Raw genomic sequence first — 23,786 nt, forward strand, 5'->3', positions numbered from 1 at the left:
TTATAATTGGTTAAGCACAGGTGTGAGAACTTGACCTCGAACACTTGCCAACAGTCCACAGTTCTCATAAGTCAGTGAATTCCAGCTTCTTCTTATCTTGCTTGCTTAAGCTTCCTCGGGCCTCCCACGGCCTTGCTGTATCCCTCGAAGTTATTCAGAGCTCATGTACCAAATATCAATTTTCCTGTGAGAACACTGTCTCCACATCTAACAAAACCAATTTTCATTTATCTGCTATTTTAGAGTCTCAGGTTTGGGCACATTAGTAAAATACACAGCAAGAAATAGCTGAAACTTTGCAAGGGGAAGTCCTGGGCACATGGCTGTAAAATGCCTCAGCTAGCTGACACATTGGTCTGAGGAATACTCTTTCATAGAATCATAAACTGGTTTGAGTTGAAAGGGACCTTAAAGATTATCTAGTTCCAACCCCACTGCCACAGGCAGGGACACCTTACATTAGACCAGGCTGCTCAAAGCCCCATCCAGTTTGACCTTGACACTTCCAGGGATGGGGCATGTGAAATACAAGCTCACTCCTCTAATCAAGATAACAGTTTTATTGAGGGACACAGTCAATAAGGCAAAGGCAACAGTGCTGGGCGTGTGACTGTAGCCAGAGGTGCACTGATTAGCATTTGTTACAGATTTATATACTTTCACTGTTGCATTAGTCTCATACATATTCCTAATTCCCACATATAGGTGGGAAATATTACAACTAGTTCCAGTAATTTATTATCGTAAGTCTCCTCCTCTTGGCGTCTGTGCACTGCTCTCCAGTGATTGTGGGCAGGGGTCTTGAGGATGAAATGAGCGTCTTCCTCATGTGGGCAGGGGTCTCCAAGATAAAGTAAGCAGTCTTCCTCATGGTGTACTTTTCACCTTTAGCACAGTTGGATGCCCCAGTAATCACAAAACTAGCTGAAACCAGCCGTATCTGTAATTTTTCTGATAGCTGGCAAAGATTTAGAACAGTGTGACCTTCATCCAAAATTTATTGCAAGCAAAACAGGATGGACTGGCAGAGTATGTAAAGCTAGCAGATGTTTGGGAGGCACTGTCTCTAAGCTAATTGATAAGTAGAGGGATGGTGTGAAGTAATTCACTCATGTTTAGTGGGGCCACTAAATTCTGTTATCTCACCACAGACTTACAACACAAACATTGCTCTTTATCTTCAGCCTAAGTTAAACTAAAAGTACTTTAACCCTATGTTTTCCAGGCTCTAGCTTTCCTCATATCGAACCGCCCCCCCCTTTTCTTTGACCTTTACAAATTCTTTTGCTATGTGACTCCATTTTGCTCAAGAGTTCCGGCCATTTTTAGCTTGTTGGTCTAATCTTGTGTCTTTAGCGAGCTTTGCAAACTCATACAGTTATATCCACATAGCACCACCTATGATTTGCAAAAGCCAACATATTCGTGTGTTTATCACAGGCATCCACAGCTTCTCTGGGCAACCTGCTCCAGAGTCTCACCACCCTCACAGTGTTTCTTCCTAATTCGTTACAATCTTGCACAGTGACAGAAGTATTTCTGATGAAGACCGATGGAAACAGGTAGTTTTGCTTTGTGCCACGACTTGGTTTCAGAACGTAAGGCAGAGAAAGTGAGTATTACCCACTGCCGGAGTTACAAATTCAGGCACTGACAACACCTGCATTTGTAAAACCAGGCTCTGCCGCGGCTCTGTGCAGGTACCGCGTTACGCTCACGGCCTCCGGAGCAGAGCGGGCTGTGTAACCAAGGCTGCTTACAGAGGCCGGCGGGAGGAGCCTTCCTGCCCGCCGTGTGGAGTGGAAGCATTCCCCGCGCGGGGCGGGGCCCTGCCCTGCTTTTGCCTGCTCTGCTGAAGAAATGAAACCGAAACTGAAGGGGGGGTGGTGTGTGTGCGCGTAGGTGTCCTAGCCGGGAAGCGAAACCGAAAGGTAGCGGGCACAGACCTGAGCCGAGCGGCCATGGAGGGGCAGCGGCTGGGAGGCTTCCCGCTGCTGGTGCGCGGGGACTGGGGCTCCGCCGAGCCGCCCCCCGCCCTGAGGAGGAAGCTGCTCCGCTACTTCCAGAGCCAGAAGCGCTCGGGCGGCGGCGAGTGCGAGCTGCGGGCCGGGGACGGGCAGCTTCTTGTTTGCTTCGTGCACCCCGAAGGTGAGCGGCCGGGGTAGGGCCACCAATGGCCGCTACCCGCGTTTGGGAACGGGAGGTCCGGCGGTGGCATCCTTCCCCTCACCGGTGTGTGTCGTGTTGACAGTGAGGCAGCGGGTGCTCGACCGGCGGGTCCATGAGCTTGAGTGGGAGCCCAGAGGGCAGCTGTCGCTACTCGTCACCGAGCTGCCTGCGGACGGCTGCCAGGAGCAGGTGAGGCGGGCGGGCGGGTTGGCGTGGAGGGCGGCCGGGAGAGCGGGGCCGCGGTGACCGCTGTCCTCCGGTTCCGCTTGCAGGAGGTGGCACCAGCTGGCGGGGCCGAGGCGTCAGGTAGGGTACTCATGAGGCGCGGTGCGGGACAGGACTCCGGGTCTGGACACCCCTGGGCCGGGGGAGGGAGGGACAGGGAACGGCGGCGGAGCCGTCTGCTCGTTGAGAGCTTGCCCAGGCTGGCGTTGAGATGTGCTCTGTCAGTTCACCACCTCCACCACTCCCCTCCGTTTGTTAAAACATAAATTTAATGTAATTTGTAAAGGATAGTGCCGAGAAATATACAGGAGTGATTCGTGTCAGAAATAGGAGTCCTTGTTGCCATTGTACTTTGTGTGAAACTAGCCCTCCTTTGTGACCGTGATTACCATAAGTGCTCCTGCCAATACAAATGATGAAAGGTAAGGAGAAACAAAGGGGATAATCTCTCCTAATCAATCGCTTTGTTTTTCAAAGGGTGCTTCCGTTTAACTGTTTGCCTGGTTTAACGAGGTTAGATAACCAAGAGACACATCTTGTTACAGGATGTTGCAAACTTGGGTACTAGGCAAAATAACCATATATGATATAGAACAAAGTGTTAAGACTACAGTTACGCTTGTAAGCGTTTTTCTGTTAATGCATTACCAAGAAAGTTCAGCAATGTGTTCACCGGAGAAAGACCCCAGCAAACAAGAAAAAGAACAAAGGAAAGGAGCCATGTCAACATTCGTGTAAAGAAGACAACAGGATTGGCTAAAACCCAAGACCGCGAAGTGTAAGAGACTATACCTCAAAGATCCTGGTGTGCGTCCTTGGTTGAGTGGAGACTCCCAGGCACACCCAGCACTGCTTGCTTATTGCCTCTCAATATTAATCAATTGTAATATAATTAATTGGATTAGATCATGGCTAAGACGAATTTTTTATAACAGTGCTTAAGTAAACTCCAAGGCATGCATAAAACCTGAACGAACTAACTTTCCATGCATTTTTTTTGTGGTTCCAGCAGACATCATCTGTGTTCTCTTTGCTTACCAGAGTTGGCTAGTCACACATACCACCTTTATCCTACATGCAAATGAGTTACTTGTGCCAATAAGAGTGGTGCACAGGTGAAGACCAAGGGTGAAAGGCCAGGAAAGCATCTTGGCAGATATTACCATTACCTTTTGGTTTCTAATTTAGCAGTGTTCCTTATTGTTTCAAGCCAGCAGGTAGAGATGTGGTGCAGAGTCAGAATCCATCACAATAGACACTTTTACAGGGGCACTTGACTTCTAAAGGCACTTCCTTCCAGGGTGGAATGTCCTCAACAGATTTCTTGTTCAACACACAGTTCCTCTCTGAGGGCTGTGCTGTAATGCATGGGAGAAGGTGCTTGCAGGGGTTCATGAAGCATGATGGTGTGCTAGTTTGGTTTTTAACATTATGCCTGAGGCTTCTTGAGCTTAAAGAGTGTTTCTGTGACCACACTTGACATATGGCTTGCAAAAAGTAATATATGGAAGTTTGTGATTCTGACAATGTCAAATAAATCTAAATTCAATCTGTGCTAGCTCCTGGTACACCAAGAGTGTGACTCTTTTCTTCTTGAAGTATCCAGTGACTGAGAAATCATTGTAACTTATGTCTAGTTAATGAACCTCAGGTGTCACTTCCCATCTGCCAGAATAAGGAAACTTATTCTGTGTGAACTCAGAAGGAGAAGACAGGCAAGCATGACACTTATCAAATAGACGCTCCTGTATTCTTCATTGGTTTTCATTGACCTCTATGCTGCAATAGTGCTCTGGTCACCTGGGTGGCTTGTGGTGTTTCTCTAATGTAGTGTAGAAATAATGATCTTGAGCTTAAATAAGTAAATAAAATATCCCACTTTTTTTTTTGTCTTTTGTATTAGGAAACTCCCCTCTTCACTGGCTACCTCAGCCATGTCAGTTCCTTAGGGACAGTGTGCAGTGGATGCTGAGTTCTGGGTAACTTCCCTGCACAGAGCTTCCCTGCTGCCACGAGCCCTGCTGGGGAGACCTGTGATAGAACATCTGTAGCTGTGTACCCCAGGTACACCTGAGCTCTGATGGCACAACATGTGTAGACCCAGCAACTGCAGCAATGGCTGGAACTGTAAATGGAGAGGCAGAAAAGTGATGGATACCCTGATCATGGATTTGTAAAGAAGCTTTCATAGCCATTATTTATACTGCTCTTGCCTGGGGATTTATGGAAGCCTTTTCTCTTCACCTGTTTATACAGCAACTCATGCTAGTGTTATGCTCAGCTTATTTGGGATTTGAAGGCTGTTGTGATAAACAACAACACCTGAAATACTATTTGCTTGTTCTTTTTCCTCATCCATGATCTGAACAAAAAGTGTTGTGAAAACTTGGAAGAAAATAAGCTTGGAGTTTTTGTTAACTTTTGCACTAGGGAGTGATGTTTCATTGCAGGATCATGTGAGGAACTGGAAGTGAAAAAAGCAAGCCCTAGGAAATCTGTCATAGTAGTAACCACTGCCTCTGGGGAGGAAATAGAAGATGAGATTGTGGAAATGTACTTTGAAAATAAAAAGAAGTCTGGTGGGGGGACCATTAAGTCCTACATCAAAAAAGATCAGCAAATGGTCATCACCTTTCAGAATGAGGAAGGTAGGATCGTATCCTTTGGCTGTTATATTACTAAAGCTCACTTCTAAAAATAGGCCTTTACCAGTGCTGGCTCTCTTTATGGGCATTGATCCATCACAAATGGTGTATTATTCCAAAGTCTGGCAGGATGTAAAAGGAACAAATGTGCCCGTCCATCCAATACAGATGTGTGCTTCTGACAGTGGTTCTCTAGAGCTGTCCCAAGTGCTTGGATCAAGGCTTACAGAGAATAATGCTGGAAAAATGATGCCAAGAGACCACAGAATACATAAGCTTTAATTCCAGTTTAGGAGACTGGATAAAGCATAGTACATTATTAACTGCAAATCATGAGTAAATACTGTTGTGTTGCATTTTCTTTCATATTCATTTCAATTGCCAGGGTTTTGAGAATTGGAAGGAAAAGTTGTAGTACATATTATGTATTTATAAGACAGAGAGGTGAATGTTCACCTTTATGGTGAAAAAGGTTTTTAAAAGTAGCTTCAATTTATCTGTTTTTTTTCTCTGTTTTCCTCTACAATAAAGTGCTGTTGGCTACTTGTTAGTGTGTGAAGGATGTATGCAAAAAGAGGAAACTGTTTATGCAGAAAGAATAGTTAAATATAATTAAATGTTTAGCATAGTCAAATATAGTTAATAGTTAAATACACAAGATAAGCAGGATGGAAGACCATTTCTTTATTTGCTATTTATTAAATGTTACTAATCTGGAGAACAGTTTCTTGCACTTGAGGTGCCCTAGGAGTTAGCACTTACCTCAAAAATAACTCTTTTCTTTTCTGTCCTGGGGGACACTGGGGACATCTGGAACATACAGTAGCCTTTATCCTTACCCTAGCATTCAGTGTAGTTTTGTCTTATTTCTGTACTTTTGTGATGTAATAAAATATGGCTGGGCAGGCTTTTAAAGTAGAGTATAATTTAACATGTTGGTCTGCTATGGCAGGAGAGGAAGGGAAGATCATATCTTTGTTTGTTTTCTTGTGGAACTAGATGCCCAAGAAGTTTTGCAAAGGAAGCGTCATTCGGTGAAGAAAATTGACCTGTTTGTGAAGCCATGGCAAGTGGATATTCTCCAGGAGCCAGGCCAAGTGAAGGACTTTCAAAGATCCCTGCCTTCCGCCACAGTTGTGATAGAAAATGTGCAGGAGACAGTAAAAGACTGCATGTTAATTCTGCTGGTAGAGAACATAAGTGGCTTGTCAGAGGATGATGGTGACTTCAGTGTGGAAATGATACCTGAAATACATGCTGCTGTAGTTACTTTTACTGAAAATGCTGGTAAGGAGTCAGAGTTGTGGATCTTTCTTATTAGCTACTTGTGTGTGTGTGAGGGAGACTAATATTTTCTGTCATAGGTTTAAAGTTTAATCTGATGTTACGACATTTTGAATGAGGATTTACTCTACTAATGTTAATGATGTGCACTGGTCTCTATACCTTACAGAAAAAAAGGTAGACAGAAGAGGGTTAGTAAACCCTCTAATTTGGATAATAGAACAGGTAGGACTAAAACCAAACTCTAACTTCACACAAGCAGTAAACGGACATATTTGGTCTTAGAAAAGATTGACGATAAAGGCTCTCCTTGCCAAAAGGTGTCACATGTGTAGTAAATTTGTATGTATTTGAGGGAAAATTGAACAAGGAGGTGGAACAAAGGTTGTCAACATTATTAAATAGGCTGCATTGGGCCTGTGGGATCTACCGTAATAGACTGGAGGCTGGGAGAGGATTAGGGAAGCAGCATTTTCTTACAGCTGTTCTCTAGAAAGATGCCTGCTGTGGTCATTGCTGGAAACTGCACTGCATGGACCCTGGGATGATGAGGCAAGTGATGCTGTCCTTATGCAGAGTAGCAGCTGTCAGTTATGTGAAGTGTGGGATTAACACTGTGTTTGCCTGATGCTCCACTACCAGCTAGCTGTAAAGGTACTGTGCACTTACTGTGACTTTTTTTTTTTTTAGGGTATTTGATACCCTAAAACATATATACTTTCTCTTCTGCCTTATTAGTGATTTACAGCAGAGGCATTTTCCAGGTGACACAGAGGTGTTTGCTCCTACTTCTCACCAGTGACACGTCAGGGGCACTTCCCGGTTGAATGAGAAAATGAACATAAGCCAGCTTCAGTGTGCGCTCGCAGCCCAGAAAGCCAACCGTATCCTGGGCTGCATCAAAAGGAGCGTGACCAGCAGGTCAAAGGAGGTGATCCTGCCCCTCTACTCTGCTCTCGTGAGAGCTCACTTGGAGCATTGTGTGCAGTTCCGGTGTCCTCAACAGAAAAAGGACATGGAACTGTTGGAGCAAGTCCAGAGGAGGGACATGAGGATGATCAGGGGACTGGAGCACCTCCTGTATGAAGACAGGCTGAGAAAGTTGGGACTGTTCAGCCTGGAGAAGAGAAGGCTGCATGGAGACCTCATAGCAGCCTTCCAGTATCTGAAGGGGGCCTACAGGGATGCTGGGGAAGGACTATTCATTAGGGACTGTAGTGACAGGACAGGGGGTGATGGGTTAAAACTTAAACAGGGGAAGTTTAGATTGGATATAAGGAAGAAATTATTTCCTGTAAGGGTGGTGAGGTACTGGAATGGGTTGCCCAGGGAGGTTGTGAATGCTCCATCCCTGACAATGTTCAAGGCCAGGTTGGACAGAGCGTTGGGTGACATGGTTTAGTGTGAGGTGTCCCTGCCCATGTCAGGGGGGTTGGAACTAGATGATCCTAAGGTCCTTTCCAACCCGAACTATTCTATGATTCTGCGATTTTATGATTTTATCAACAAATTCCATCCCAGGACATGGCAACAGTGAGTGATCTGATAAGACCAGATTCAGAAATAGTGTAAACCAATACCATAGCTGATGTTGTAGAGATAACAGCACTGTGTTACCAGGAGAACTGAATTACAGTGACGTGGTGAACTGGTTCCAGGATTCTTCAAGTGCTGCAGCACTTGAGCTCTTTTAGGGACAAGGTGATTTTACATGTACTTGATTCTGGGTGAGGAGATGCGACAGGAAAGAAGAGAGAATTCTGTCTTCTGTGTGGAAAAATTGTAAATCTCTTTAGAAGGTAGAACGTGGTGAAAATAGATTATATGCCACTTTGACTCTACTTAGCAGGAACAGGTGTATTATTGATAATATGCAAGAATTATGCTCAGGAATCTTAAAGTTGTGAAGGGACTAGTCTGTGGTATAACTAAACCAAAGTAGTTTTTAGTCTCTGAGAAAGTGTCTTCTGCTTTAGAAGTCAGAAATCATTTGCCTTTCATACTGTGGTCTACTCCCAGGTTTTTGGTGTAGCTTGCCTGGCAAATGTAAAAGACTGTCTTTTACTGTGATGACAACAGGGGGAAAACCCAGTGAAAATAGAATATGTTTATCACAAACCTGAAAGAATCCAAATTTGAACTGTTGACTTACGTCTGACTAGTTGTGTATAAAGCCATAAGCCCAAAACGAACCTGATCTTACTTTCGTTTAGGATAGACCCAGTGCTACTCAGTAGGAAAACCAGTGACAGATTCTGGCTACGGTAGTTGTAGTCAACAATCGTAACCAACCATGTGGTGAATACTAGGTGACAGATACTTAATATGTGGAAAGAACTAGCTTTGTGGGCACCTCTTAGTAATTCAGTGCTGTGGTCAATGCACAAGGAGAGTCTGCTACCATCATGATAAGAAAGCAAGGTACTAGTTTGATCTTGTTTTTAATTTTTCTGTTTCTTTTTCTTTTTTTCTTCCCGTTTCAGCTGCAGGGGAATTTGTTGAGAAGTTTAATCAAAACCACAGAGCAAAGGAGCAAAATATTACGGCACGGTCCCTTGAGCTAACAAAAAGCATTAGGGCTGAAAATATACCACCTAACATACCCAGTGACTATATAACCATCTACTTTGAGAATAAGAAGAATGGAGGTGCGCATGTGGAGGATGTTCAGCAACTGCCTGATGAAGATGCAGCTATCATTACATTCAATGACCATAAAGGTAACACAGAAATACAAATCTTACTTCTTTGAGATCCTTTCACTTAAAGATCCAAATATGGATTTTCTAGAGAAATGCCTGTTTTGCCATCATAATACAGTAGATCTGGTGCTTTGTCAGCGGGTCTCTGCCAACTGGAGTGCAAGCTTATGTTTTGGACCAGCTGAGCATGCAGCATAGAATAGTTTATTCCATCCAGGCCTTGATCTTGACAGAGTTCAGGTTACAATCTGAGTTCAGAAGAGAAAACACTCGCCTACCTAGTGCAGGACACATACCCTTCAGCTGTTACCTTCATCACCAGCTGCCCCATGGCAATGTGTGCTGTCTCACTTGTGTGAGGACAACTTCTTGGTCAGGTTTTTGGTCAAAGAGCAGGTGCTATGGTTTGTCCAGGCAGTGACAGAAACATGAGTATCTGTGAAAGGTGGAGGACTAGAGGGAAGCTGGAGGCTGAGTGAAAGTGGAAGCTGGAAGGAAGTTGAAGAAAATAGATTATCTTTTGGGGGAAGGGGGGAAATGAAGGAGTGATCACTTAATACTGCTGAGTAATAGCCCAGATAACTACTGAGTTGAGCACTTCAAGTACAGCATATAACAGAAGTGGGGACACAGCTGTGTGTACCTCCTGGAGGTGGACAGTGTTGGTTCTTAACTGTCTCTCTTAGTTTTTGGCATTTAAAACAAGTAACCCTTGAATAATGTGGAATTATTTCTATCTGGGAAATGAATGAAAAACTATTCTTAGACATAAGAAACATTATTATGTAAAATACAAAGTTTAAAAAAAATGCTTTGGTTTTAAGTGCTAGCATAATTGTTTGGGATTTTTTTTTGTTTGTTTTAGATGTAACCAATATCTTGGCAAAGAAGCATACACTCAACAAAACACCGATCTTTGTCTACCCTTTCTACACCTCACTGGGAACAGCTCTATATGGAAAGGAAGGGCCACAAATGAAGAAGCCAGATCCAATTATATTGCCTCTGGATCCATATATCTGGTATTACTTGCTGAAAAATAATAGACTAATTGAGACAATAAGTTGTGAAATGGCAAAGCATAATTGTGTGCTAACATGGCCTGAAGCCTGCTGTGAAGACCCAAAAGTTACTTTGCATCCTTCAGCTGCTTTGTCTGAGCAGAAGCGATCAGTATCTAGAGTAATCAAGACATGGAATGAAAATGTTTCCACAGCATTTTCACATAGCATATCAAAATACAAAGTAATTAAATGTCAAGTAAGTGCAGAGGTGTGGGAAGCCATTAGAAACTGCTTTACCCACGGTGAATATCTAATAATCCCGTATATTTCCAAGGATTTACATGTTCTAGTAGGTGAAAAAGAAGTTGTGAAGAATGTTGAACAAGAACTGACCCTTCTGATACAAAAGGCCACCAGAGAAACTGAAAGGGAAATAAAAAGAACTGAAGAAACAGTGTTGGTGAGTCCAGGGGAATATGCAATTTTACAGAGTACTGGCCTTGAAGAAAAGAGTCATAGGGAGTTCCCAGCCCTGCAGATAAATTATGATCCTTTGCAGAAGATAATTAACCTGTGTGGAATGCCTGAGGAAGTTTATAAAGTAAAAGGGGAAATATTAGAGAATATACACAAAATGGTAAAGAAAACAGTTAATGTTCACCCTTATATTTTCCAGTTTTTAGAGCATATTGATAATGAAACCCTGTCACAAAACCTGTTTATGACAAAACAAATTAGTGCCTTTTATGAGCTTTGCCCAGGTGCTATCATCTTGAAAGGGAATGCTCCTGAAGATCTCCTAAAAGCAGAAGCAGAAATAAAGAAGGAACTGGTCTACAAAAGCATTACATTGGAGGATGAGTCGGTCCTCCAGAAGCAGAAATGGAGAATGCTCACTAAAGAAAACTGCTCTAATGAAGCTGTAACAGTCACTCAAGTACAGAGTCAGGTCATTATCGCGGGCTGCTCTCAAGCAGTAGAAAAAGCCTTTGAGGAACTTTTTAGCTTTATAGATAAAAACACACAAGTACAAAAGTTCATCGTAGGAAAGCCCATGGCAGTCATAATCTTTTTTGAAAAAGAGAAGACCAGTGTTTGGGGTGAGTTACAGAATAAAGATGTGAAAGTTGACTTTATCACACAGAAGAAATGTAGAGTTATATCCTTGAGTGGTCCAAGAAAAGAAGTGATGAAGGGAATCACCTTAGTTGAACAAATTCTGTCTGGCTTGCATTATAAACGTGTGGTAATTAGAGAGCCAGGAGCCAAGTCATATTTCAAGGAGCGAGAACACTTCTTTGCTGCCAGTGCGAAACGAGACTTTGGGTGTCTAGTGAGGCTGGAAGAGCAGTCAGAAGGGCAGCTAGAAGAACAGCAAGGACATAGTAATGTAAGTAAACTCTATGGGCAGGTGACTGTAGGTGGAGTTGTAGTAGCAGTTTATAAAGGTGACTTGTGCACTCATCCCGTTGATGTTGTGGTAAATGCATCTAATGAAGACCTAAAACACAACGGTGGTATTGCTTGGGCACTGTTAGAAGCAGCTGGTCCAGAGATACAGCAGGAGTGTGATGAGCTGGTGAAGAAGAGCGGGAGCTTGCAGCCTGGGTGTGTGGCTATCACGGGTGCAGGGAAACTTCCCTGCAAGAACATAATTCATGCTGTTGGGCCCAGGTGGAGAAAGGATGAAGCAGAAAAGTGTGTGTGCTTGTTAAGACAGACAGTGAAGAAAAGTCTACAACTGGCTGAAACGTTTCATCATCGTTCTATAGCTCTGCCCGCTATAAGTGGAGGGATTTTTGGCTTCCCACTGGCACTGTGTACGTATTCAATTGTAGCCTCCATCAAGGAGACGTTGGAAGAATCCAAGGGGGACATCAGCTTGAAGGAGATTCATCTTGTGGATATTGCACAGAATAAAATTCAGGCTTTCAGCAAGGCACTGGGAGAAGTGTTTTCAGATTATCCACATTTCTGCACTTCACTGCATAAGACCAGTACAGTTCATCAGCCTAGAAAAATTAATATTTCTCAAAATAGCAAGAATTTCCCTTTGGTAACCACTGAGGAAGGTCTTGATATCATACTGAAAGAAGGAAGAATTGAAGATGCTACAGTAAGTATTTTAAATTACCTGCTCTTAAAATGTCAAGCTTCCCCTTTTTCTCTAAACCAGCCATACATGTGGGCTCCTGCTTACCTCAGTGATTTATCACAGAATCACAGAGTCCCAAGGGTTGGAAGTGACCTTGAAAGATCATGTAGTCCAACCCCCCTGCAAGAGCAGGGTAACTGTCATGGGTTCAGCCGTGGCAGTCATTTTTCTCCTTCTTGTAGCTGGTGCAGTGCTGTGTTTTGACTTCTGGGCTGGGAACAGTTGCTTGATAGCGAGCATGTTTTGAGGGTGTTTTCGTTCAGGGCCTTTTCTGAGCACGTGCTCTGCTGGGGAGGAGGGGAGGCCGGGAGGAAGGAGAGACAGGACACCTGACCCAGGCTAGCCAATGAGGTATTCCATACCATAGCACGTGATGCCCAGGATGCAACTGGGAGAGGGAGCTGGAGGGGTGGAGTTCTGGAGGAAAATGGAGGAGGGAGCACACGGTGCTCGGCCGGGCAGGGTGGAGTGAGTTATGGGTCGGTGGCTGGTGGGGTGTTGTATTCTTTTCACTTGTTATTGGCTTTATCATTATTATTTGTAGTGGTAATGGCAGTAGTGATTTTTGTTGTGCCTTAGCTATTAAACCATTCTTATCTCAATCCGTGGGGGCTACATTCTTTGGATTTTCCTTCCTAACTCTCCGGGAGTTGGGGGACTTGGTTTAAACCACAACAGTAACCTAGAGTACATCACACAGGAACTTGTCCAGGCGGGCCTTGAATATCTCTAACGTAGGAGACTCCACAACTGCCCTGGGCAACCTTTTCCAGTGCTCTGATTTATGTGTGAGTTTCTCCTGGAGAACAAACTTGCATAAACATTTTCCAAATGGAGGCAGAATGAGTAGACCATGAAGGCAGAATTCTCACTTTCCCCCATTAGTTTGAAATGTATTTCACTGTTAATTCAGCTTTTGTGTACTTTGGGCAGGTTTGTAATGCTAGAATTGAGCATAACGTCTCTGCTCACCCTCAGATAGCAGCCCCAAAACTTTACTTTGTAAATCAGCAGTCAGATTGTAGTAGATTAATCAGTTCAAGATTTGAAGTAGATACTTATAAACTAGAGGTTTTGCTTGTGTGTTTTTCAGACAGACATTGTTGTCATCAGTGTTGCCAAAGATCTCCAGCTTAATAAAGGGGCCCTCTCCAGAGCTTTGCTAAGGAAGGCAGGACCAATGCTTCAGAGAGGCTTAAAAGAAGAAGGCCTAGGAAAAACACCTGAGGAAGGTTCTGTGTTGAAAACAAAAGGTTACAACCTAAGTTGCAGTGTTGTGCTTCATGCTGTTGTACCTGCATGGTTACAGAGATATGCCTCTGCAAAGGTATAAGGGGTTTTATTTGCCTGAACTCTAATTTGACTGATCTTTATACTGGGTTTAATGCCACCTTTTGTTTGAAATGGGGGAGAGTGTCAAGGAAGGTGGAAGAGTTTGGCCTATTCTTTCTTTACTGTGTGTCTGATCCTTTGTTTACTCATATATTCATTGTAATGTATGCAATTACTATATTTTAATACCAAGAGGTAGCTAAAGGAGATGTGCTACACTGCATATACTGGAAAGAAAAAATTACTTTCAGTAACTGAAAAAACAATTGTGCTTTACAGGTCTTGGGTGACATCATCACAAAATGCCTGGAGATTGCTGAGGAACTATCTTTAAAGTCAATTACTTTCCCAGCGATTGGGACAGGGAATTTGGGATTCCCAAGGTCTGTTGTTGCTAAATTACTGTTTGACAAGGTGTTTGAATTCAGCAGTAAAAATGGAGTAAATTCTCTTGAGGAAGTTCACTTTCTGTTGCATCCAGAAGACATAGCTAATATTCAGGTGAGTTACCATATATTTCTGTCTCTATTATATGCAAGATTAGGGTTCTATCTTGTGATACTTGGCTGTGCAATGATCTCCAAAGAATCCACAGGGTGCTTGGGCTTATACTGAAGAAGTTTGCTGATAGTCTCTTTCTTGTGTGTACTGAAAGTTCTTTTTTCTGTTAATGGTCACCCCCCTGCCCTGTACAGCCCTATTCCCTTTCCATCCTTTTCTGTTTCCTGGTAATAATATAGATGAAAGTATAAGTGCCTTAATCTCATGAATTTGTCTAATTCTTCAGTACCAAGGACTTTCCTACAAATGAATTTGCTGCAGCTCCTGCATAGAGACCTTCACTCTTGGAAAGACGAGTGCTTTCAATGGAGTACTGGTGTCTTTTTTAGGAATAATAATGATGCTCGGATTGCTGTGCTGTAAACATCTCCTGTAGAAACGTATCAGTATTCCATATCCCCCTTTTTTCAGTATCATGTTAGCTCAGATTTTCTATATCTGCACTGAAGTCACTCATTTCACATACACATCCTTCAAAATAGAGTTGAATTACTGTGAATTACTGCCCAAAGAAATGGTTCTGCATCTCTTGACTTCTGCTGTTTTGTGCAGTAGCTAATACATTTTGAAAGGCAAACTGGAAGGTTACTGCACCAAAGTCTGAGCTATTGTGCACAGAGAAGGGTGGTATTAGCTGCAAGATTTGAATTGGAGTGTAAACTAGGCCATTGGTGTGAGGGTGCCATCTGTTAATGTTTCCCTCTGGAATGGTATCTAGGGCTTTGACTTACTTATTTATCAATTATGTCTGTTGCTCACACTGACTAACCTTGCTCTCTGAGAACAACTGTGTGTGAAGACTTGCCATGAGCACCTAAGCATATATTATGAAGTAATTTGTATTAAGCTTTTCCTAAATGTGTGTGGGTTTTTTTAAATTTAGACAGTAGAAATAAAGGTTTGAAAACTAATCTAAGGACTTCTACAGGAGTGGATTGTAATTTCCTTCTCTAGGAATTCTCAGATGAACTTAAGAGCAGGTGTGGAAATACTGTAGATGTTGAAGTGCAGAAGACTTCTCCAAGTAAGACTAGCCAAGACACAGGTAAGCTTCCTTCACAGAGGTTGTGTGCCTGCTGGATATTTTTATTCTTTTAAATATTTCAGGGAAGGTGTTCATTAGGGATGTTTAGATATTTGTTTGGAGGGCATGTCATTCCCAAAGTCCAAGTAACAGTTGAAATGGCTGCTGAAAACACAGCATATAGTATTTTCAGGCTGAGTGTCTGTAATGTCTGAAACAGTATTGGAGATGCTGAGTAAAAATGGTACCTGTGATTCATTACCTGGCTAGTGCCCCTACAGCAGAAGCTGTCGTGTGCTGAGGGCATAGGTAGAGCTGTTTCTTTTATTGCTGCAGTACTTGATTAGATCATGAACACATCAGTGTCTTCCTATGTCCTGGAAAGGCAGGTGGGTTCCTGGTTATGTGCCTTCAAGTGGCCTCTTTGGAATACTCTCAAATCTTTTACACATTCAGATGAATAGCAAAGCCAGAGTGAAATGTCTTCGGTGTTATCCAGCCTAATGGAACTGCAGAGTGTAGGACATGGTTGAAAACTTAATCCAGTTTTTACAACTAACGCATAGGTAGAAAGTTCCTGTCACAAAGTAGAGAACCTGCCCGAAAACTCTGTGAGACAGAGGAGCAAGGGAGTGAGACTTGGCAAGTTTGCTGCTCTCTTACCTTGGAGTTTTGCAAAGGTTTATACAGTAAAATGTTGTAAGGTAGTGTCTGTATACCAGATGTGAAGTGAAACAAGTTTTTCTGCCATCTCAGCATGAATAGCAATGGTGGGAATAGGTGGAAGTTGATAAGAGACTCCTGTGAGAAGGAATAATTTTCAGTTAACATGGCAAGCAGTCTTTTTCACAGGCTGAATGTGGAGCCAGACTGTGGTCTCTGTAGGCATTGTGCCCATGAACAAGTGCCTCAGCTCTTACTTCATTGCTCCTTTCTGCTCTCTTTCTTTCCTGCAGGTTTCTCTGGTACCTCTTCAATGCCAGCACAGAATGTACATGAAATGACTATTGGCTCCATCGTGTTCCAGGTGGCAGAAGGTGATATTACCAAAGAAGAGGGAGATGTTATTGTAAACATAACAAACAAAACCTTCAGCCTCAAAATAGGTACTTTAGTTGACTTACGTATGAAAACAGTGCTTGTGGTTGGAAGGGCTGGATAAGGAGAGTAAGAAGTATTCTTCCCCCTTCTTCCCCTCTCTCCCCCCAGTGTTTCAAACCCTTTTGTTTCACAGTGTGGTTTCTGCTTTGCTTCTCGGGGTACAAAGGTTCGATTAGGAAGTTTCTGAAACTTGCTTTTTCTTGTTAATCTGTGCTACAGGATGGCATGGTTAAAACTCTTGAGGAAAGAGAATCTCATAATTTTTGTTTTATGTAATCCTTTTATAGAAAATCAGTCAGACTAAAGGAGAAGACAACACTCGGTGACATTTTGACCTCAAAGAAACTAGTTAGGTTCTTTAGACATCACTTTGAATTGAAAAACATAAGCCTAAAATTTATGCTGCTTTTCATTTATAACCTTTACTGTTACCAGGATTGAGATACTTTAGATATGACATGGTATGCAGTTCTACCTCAGATAGGACTTCATGGCATTAAAAGTAGTAACTGTGGATTCATCTGCCTCTTCTCACTTAAGGTGTCTCTAGAGCAATACTGAACGGTGCTGGAAAAGCAGTTGAAGATGAATGTGCCCAACTAGGTAAGTACGTTTCTGACCTCCTTCCTGAAAGTGTTCATGTATGGCAGGAATCTGTTGGAATATTTTCTCGGTGCCTACTGTACATCCATTTGTACTATACACTGTGTTACATCAGCTAGTTTTTAATGAGTTAATGTGATACTTGTAAAACATCTAATGAGGGAAGTAAAAGAAACGTCTTGAAGAGAGGGCTTCTAATCATCTATAAAGAACTAAATGTATTTGTTATTGCATCCTGTTATTCCAATAAAGCTTTTCATGGTAAAAACAAATTGAATCTACATCAAACAGAGACATGAGGAAGGATGATGTTGACAGAAAGGTTAATAGAGAAGCCGTACCCCACTGGAAGCAACTCCTTTTGTCACTCCTGAGAAAGGGGTTGCTAGTTAAGCCAACAGCAAATCACAATCACATCCTGTGTGTGACCAAGGGGGAAAACTGGGGAAGTTGGGTTCCTGCTTCAGAAGAGGCATTTATTTTAAATCAAATACAGCTAGAACAGCAGATGTAGTGGATAGGGAGTAATGGTGGACAAATGTGTGGCCCTCAAAATAAGGGCAGTGGGGGATGCTGGCATGGAGGTCAGCTTGGAGAACCAAAGGAAAAGAACTGCGTGAAGGAGATGACAGGTAAATCTCTGTTGTACAGGCCAAGTGGGTAACTCACATTGAGTAGCATGAAGGTAGATGGCATGCTTGTGTGTGCATGAAGACAAAGGACAGTACTAGCCTGTAGGAAGATCTCAACGACTGCAGAGCAAACTTGACAAGTAAAGGTGCACATAACATTAATTCGCAAAATGAGTCAAATGTTTTGCAAACATAAAATGGATCCTTGTGCCTTGAAAGTGAAAATAGAGAGAGGAGTATGCACAGTTTGTGGAAGGAGACTTGAAGCTTATTCTGGGAAGTATTGGTCAGGAGTTATCGTGTCCTAATAAGGATTAGTACACATCTATAGTGTGGATAATTGTTGACTGATTATGTTCTCCTACTCAATGTTTCAGCTTCACAAGCCAACAAGAGCTATATCACCACCCAAGCGGGAAGGCTGCCATGCAAAAAAATAATTCATTTTGTCGCCCAAGATGATATCAAGATGCTAGTCTCCACAGTGCTCCAGGAGTGTGAATTTCAGCAGTACACCTCTGTCACCTTCCCAGCAATAGGAACAGGTCTTTATCTCCTTTTTGAAGTGGGTTTAGTATGTGTGATTCTGCTGATCTCAGGGTTCAAGTGATGAAATTGGTTTATCTGGAGGTGTTATTCTTTGTGAATATATATTCAGAAACTGCAGACTTCAAAACTGCTAGAAGAAGTTCATAAAGACCTAGAAAGGTTCACTCCTTGCAGTCACCTGGTATGTGAAGAGTATGAGTGCTCTAGATTCAACGTATTCTTGCTAACAGGGATTAAAAAGTATGACTATACTTCCTGGAGCATCAGAAGTATATGTCCCAGCAGCCTAATGGGACATTAGGGGAAGCTCATCAGAGAATATCCAGGGAACTACTTCTCCATTGCTGTAATCAGTAGATAATGAAGCTCTGGCTAGCAGCCACACAAATAGGGTTCCTATGGATGGAATGTGAACCTGTCAGAAAGGCCGGGTTGTCCTTTTTTCTACTTCAGTAGAAATCCCTAGTCAGGTAATCCAGAACTAGGCCCCATGCATGCAGGGACCTCTTGCATGAGTAAAACTAGACTTGCTTTTTGAGCGAAGAGTTTGCCACTGGGCCATTGAGCATAAGGCCCATGGCCTATTAGGTAACGAAACTATATCATCTACATCATAACCTGATCAGTTGCCATGTCAACAGCAGTAAGCTTTCATGTTTCACTTTCTGGAAAGATGTCTCAAATCTCCTTTCCCTTTCCAAACTGGTAGCCTGCAGTTATTTCTGACATATTTATGATCCAAGTGATTGTGGTATGCTCATACCTTCTTCTAGAGACTTTTTAACCATTTGTAAAAGTTCTTAGTACTTTTTAAAGGCAAAATGCTTATGACTCATTTCAGGCCAGGCAGGCCATGATGCAGCTGCAGTTGCTGAAGACATGCTAGATGCAGTAACTGACTTTGCAAGAAGTAACTCTGCTCCATATGTGAAAACTGTTAAAGTTGTCATCTTTCAGCCACATCTGCTGAGTGTGTTTCATACAAGCATGCAGAAAAGAGAAAATTCTGCTAAAACAGCAGCCAAATTACAGGTTTCCAAGTTAAAGTGTAAGTAAATATCATTTAAATACGTATTATAGACCAATCTGTTTAGCACCAGCTGATAATGGTTAATACTGATTACTTGTGTATTTCAATGTAGCATCCCAGAGCTCTGAGAATCTTTCCCCACATGGAAAAGACAAAGCAGTTTTGAAGAAGAAAATTGAGCTGGCTGTTGTGCAGATCTGTGGTGAAAGCAAAAAGAAAGTGGAAGAAACTGAAGGCTGGTTGAGAAGTGCAGTCTTAAAGGAACAGTTTCAAGTAGAAATCACAGATGAGTTTATCTCTGATTTCGTTGAAGAACAGAGTGGAGAGCTGCGTGACCTACAAAATAAATTAAGAATTGCTCTTTATTTGGATGGTCCCTCCATTCGAATTTCAGGTCTTACAAAAGATGTCTGGATTGCTTATTCGACTATTCAAGACATGATCTACAGGGTAAAAAATGCTAAACTGAAAGAGAGCAGTGCGGAACTTCTTAAAAGCGTGATTGAGTGGAAATACTATGAAAAGGACTCCTATGTGCCCTTTGACAATCTCACAAATATGCGCTTGGAAAATGCTTTCCTAGCAAAGGAGAAAGATATTTCAGTCATCATTAATGAGAAAAAATACACAGTGAATTTAGAAGCTAAGCATGTTGTGGATGACCAGGGAAAATGTACACCCATCATACGTGTTGATAAATGTAAGTAAAAGTATCTTGAGAGACTGACGTTCCCACAGAGTAAGAAATTGTAAGAATAGGCAAAATGTTGTTAGGAGTTTTGTGCAGGTCCGTTTCTGGAGAATGCAGGAGCGACCTGAATTGGGAAATGAAAATAAAAGAATCCTGCAGTTACTTTTCTTTTCTTTTTTTTTTTTTGAAATATAGGTAGTACATTCTGAAGTTCTTAACAGGCTTACTGGCAGTAGTTAGATGTTTATAACAGTGATCATTCTCAGTCTCAGCTCACTTCTGTGTTCTTGAGATGTAACTTCTTCCCTTTACTTCTGGTCCTTTCCAATAGAAAGAGCTATCTTTTTCTGACTCATCTGTACAGGACTTCCCCCAGTATTATTTTTCTGTGTCCTGCCGTGACTCAGTTTTACATGGGCACTTTTTATATCTTAATGGGAACAACCTTTTTGTCCACTTAACCCTTGAAAGTGGATGGGTTTAAATAACAGTGAAGCCCCCAGTGCTTTAGTAATGCCTCCTGCATGTATTTTCAGGGTTTATTTTTTGTTCTTTTACCAAGAAATATCACTTCTAATTGAAAGAACCTATAAGGATGGATGTCTGCAACATATGCAACAGTCAGTGTTACTATTTAACAATACAGCTAATTAGTAGGCCTCACATGAAATGAGAGAAGGGACTAAAGGAAGATAGTCTTCTCCATTTAAAAGCCTTCCGCTTTTTAAGAGGGCATATTCTTTAACTTTTTAATTTAAATCCTTCCTTGTTCAGATGCTTTGCTTCTAGTCTCTTATGAGAATTAACTACTCAGTAAATCTGCATTTGCTCCTTATACTTGAAAATTTGATTTGCAGGTAAAGCTATCAGTGAAAGATGTTGCAGAGAATCCCTCTTCAGCTGTGCAGAATAGACTTGTCTAGCAACCACTTATTCAAGCACGAGTTGCCAGTGCAGTGGCAACTAGAAACTACAATGCCCTAATCCTCTAATAAAAGACCAATGGAATACTTTTGGCTGACAAAGAGCAATAGTAACTAGTGATAAACTAGACATATGGGCGTTTAGAAGGGTTTGTAGTAGGGCATGTTTCATTTTAAGCAGAGAATTTGGGCAAATATGCTTTATGTTTCTTCTGCAGGTCAAGAGTCCATTGTACTCCCTGAAACATGGGATGATATGGAAAACCAGCGACTCAAAATAGTGGAACTAAGACCAGAAACAGAAGAATATAGGGATGTGCAGAAAAGGTTTCTGGAGACCTGTCAGTCATTTAAAATCGAAAAGGTAAAATCCTGTCATCATGTCTGAGCATAAATGCTTTTGATAGCAATAACAAAAAATACTAAAAATGGAAAAATAAATTCCACTGGGATTTCTGAAGCTGTACAAGTCTTTATGGCTGTCAGTAACTTTAATCAGCATCAGTTTAATGTTGTGGTTGAGATATTTGGAACAACTTCTAAGCTGTTGATTCTCCAGCACCAAGAGAGTGCGCTCTTCCCTTAAATTGTTTTTGCTGTAGTAGAGCAGAGCAATTGCTTGCTTAAGCCATGTATGCTTTGCAGGTAGGCATGGCATCTTTGCCCCAGAAACCTGCAAATCTTTCCTATGTGTTTTCCCATGGAGTGTTTCTGTCATGTTTTGGGCTGGGTTCTGCTGTCCATCATGCCAGAGTTTGAAGTGACTTGACTAATTTATTTCATAGTTGATATATATGCATTGGATCTAGGAGCAGAATCTTGGAAGCAGGCAGAATTGTTGATATACACTCATGTTTTTTTGATGATGGCAACCTTCTTTCTTTCTGTTTTGCCCTCAAATTCTCCAGATTGAAAGGGTACAGAACCTATATTTGTGGAAGACCTACCAAATAAAAAAGTGTGAAATGGATAACAAAAATGGTAACAAAAATAATGAGAGGCAGCTGTTTCATGGGACAAGTAAGAATTCATTAACCTTAATTAACAATGGTGGATTTAACCGGAGCTATGCTGGAATGCACGGTAATGTGAATTTTAAAACAACTCTTATTTTCTTGAATAGAATCATTGAATGGTTTAGGTTGGAAAGGACCTTAAGATCACCTAGTTCCAACCCCCCTGCTATAGGGAGGCACACCTTCCACTAGACCAGGTTGCACAAGCCTCATCCAAACTGGCCTTGAATGGTGGCAGGGATGGAGCATTCAGAACTTCCTTGGGAAGCCTGTTCCAGTGCCTCACTACCCTCACAATAAAGAACTTCTTCCTTATATCTAACCTAAACTTCCCCTGCTTAAGTTTCAACCCATTTTAATATCTCCCTATTGGAAATAAAAAGCAAAACTGTCAGGAGATTCATATGCTGTGAAGATGGCAGGTGAATGATTGCTGCTAATGAAATGCTCACAAACATTTGTTTTTCTGACTACAGCTGCGCACTTTGGAAATGGAACATACTTTGCCGTTAAGGCCAGCTATTCTGCCAATGCCACCTACTCTACACCAGATATAGATGGGAAGAAGTACATGTACTTGGCTCGAGTCCTTGTCGGAGAATATTCTCGGGGGACAAAAGGATCAATTATTCCAGCAGCAAAAAACGCTGGTAACTCTACAGATAGGTTTGATAGTTCAGCTGATGATGTGAAGCAGCCATCCATTTTCATCATATTTCATGACACTCAAGCTTACCCAGAATACCTTATCACTTTCACTGCACAAGCATTTTGATTGCAGCCATCATTTCCAGTCTTTCAATCTTTGGTTGGATGTAAACACTTCTATAACAAAATATACAGTGAAAAGGACAAGTAGTTTTAACAAATTAATTTCTTACAGCTTGTTTACATTTAAGCAACCTCTGTCATTTTTGGTACACTGAAAGACTGCTTGTTTACACTCAGTTTAGCTATTTAACATACTTAACACAAGAACTCAATATTCTACTGAAAACGGCCGTTAGGTTACATATCAATCCTTTATCCCATATTAGCCTTTCCATTCAGCCCTATGGCCATCTGAGTTGCACTAGGCGGTGGGTGGTGCTGATGGGGGAGTGGAAGGGATCTTCTTTCAGTGTTGCATTTCTGATGTCTTCTTGCACTCTGTGACAGTCTGCATTGTAAATTCTGATACAGTGGTTTTCAGTAAATGAACTAATTGTAGCTAATGGTTTGTGTTTGTCTAGATCTCTCTGAACACTCAGTATGGGTTTTCAACCAGTGATCTTCAATTAACTTGATGGCTCAAAGACCCAGTTGCGTGTTTTTAATACAATAACCCTCTCTGGCAGAGTAAAAAGTGGTTCTACAGAAAGTTACAGACGTTGCCTGAGCTATTTAGCCTGATAGAGACAGGAAGGTAAATATTGAGACAGTGTTTCTATTGCCATATACCAGCTGCAGCCACCTTCCTGTGATCTTAAGGATAAATAAATAGAGCAAAGAAAAGCACAGAGTGGTGGGGGAGTTAAGGCTTACACCAGTGTGTTGTCTCAGAGGGGTAAGTATTAAACAAACTGAAGTTCAGAGTCTGGTATTTGTGTTGTCCCATGCTGCCCCCAACATGGGAGCTGAAGCAACATCATCTTTGTAACATGTTGACAGAGTAAAAAAAATAAACCTCTTGCAGCCTTAGATGTTGTAAGATCTTCCAGTGAAAAAGCAGAGTGATGCAGCCCTTCCACATTCTAAAAACCTTTGGCTCCTCCAAACGAATCAGGTTTGACTTCTTTTGTTGGATGATTAAGATAAAATCCTCCACTACTTGCTTTATGTAGGTAGGTTGCTATTACTTTGAAGTTTTATGGTGGGTTGGTGTGTTCAGGTGAGCAGCAGACATTGCCAAAGGGCATGTTTTCCAGGGAAGGTGGTGTGAAATAATGTGAACCTGAAAGTATGATGGCAGAGCCACCACTATCAGGCTGCTTATTCACACTCCATGCCAGTGCTCCCTATGCAATGGCACCGGAACCACTCGCTTTGGGCTTTATTGCGTTAGATCGTAACATTTTCTAACTGCTGGAAAATGCTGATTGTTGGATTTTTAGTGCTTGATCTGGGTGTGGGGGCAAGTGTCTTAAGTTTTTCTTTGAAA

At 42.0% G+C, this 23,786-nt stretch overlaps 1 protein-coding gene across 2 annotated transcripts; it reads left to right on the top strand.

Moving 5' to 3' along the window:
- The first annotated feature begins 1,848 nt into the window (after window positions 1-1,848).
- On the top strand, window positions 1,849-22,860 carry LOC101880888 (protein mono-ADP-ribosyltransferase PARP14). 2 transcript variants are annotated; one of them, XM_031053057.2, is made up of 18 exons: window positions 1,849-2,148; window positions 2,252-2,358; window positions 2,442-2,475; window positions 4,845-5,042; window positions 6,039-6,326; window positions 8,807-9,043; window positions 9,891-12,145; window positions 13,278-13,511; window positions 13,796-14,017; window positions 15,032-15,122; window positions 16,058-16,207; window positions 16,743-16,805; window positions 17,815-17,982; window positions 18,828-19,034; window positions 19,129-19,716; window positions 20,849-20,994; window positions 21,539-21,713; window positions 22,123-22,860. In XM_031053057.2, exons 1-18 carry the CDS (start codon window positions 1,962-1,964, stop codon window positions 22,419-22,421), a joined length of 5,649 nt encoding a protein of 1,882 aa, XP_030908917.2. In that variant the 5' UTR covers window positions 1,849-1,961; the 3' UTR covers window positions 22,422-22,860. The 2 variants fall into 2 exon arrangements, with proteins under 2 accessions (XP_030908917.2, XP_033917927.1); XM_034062036.1 differs by having other exon boundaries at window positions 1,853-2,148; window positions 9,891-10,489.
- Window positions 22,861-23,786: the final 926 nt, after the last annotated feature.

This window comes from Melopsittacus undulatus, chromosome 4 (assembly GCF_012275295.1).
Source record: "Melopsittacus undulatus isolate bMelUnd1 chromosome 4, bMelUnd1.mat.Z, whole genome shotgun sequence".
In the NCBI taxonomy this organism is placed as follows: Eukaryota; Metazoa; Chordata; class Aves; order Psittaciformes; family Psittaculidae; genus Melopsittacus; species Melopsittacus undulatus.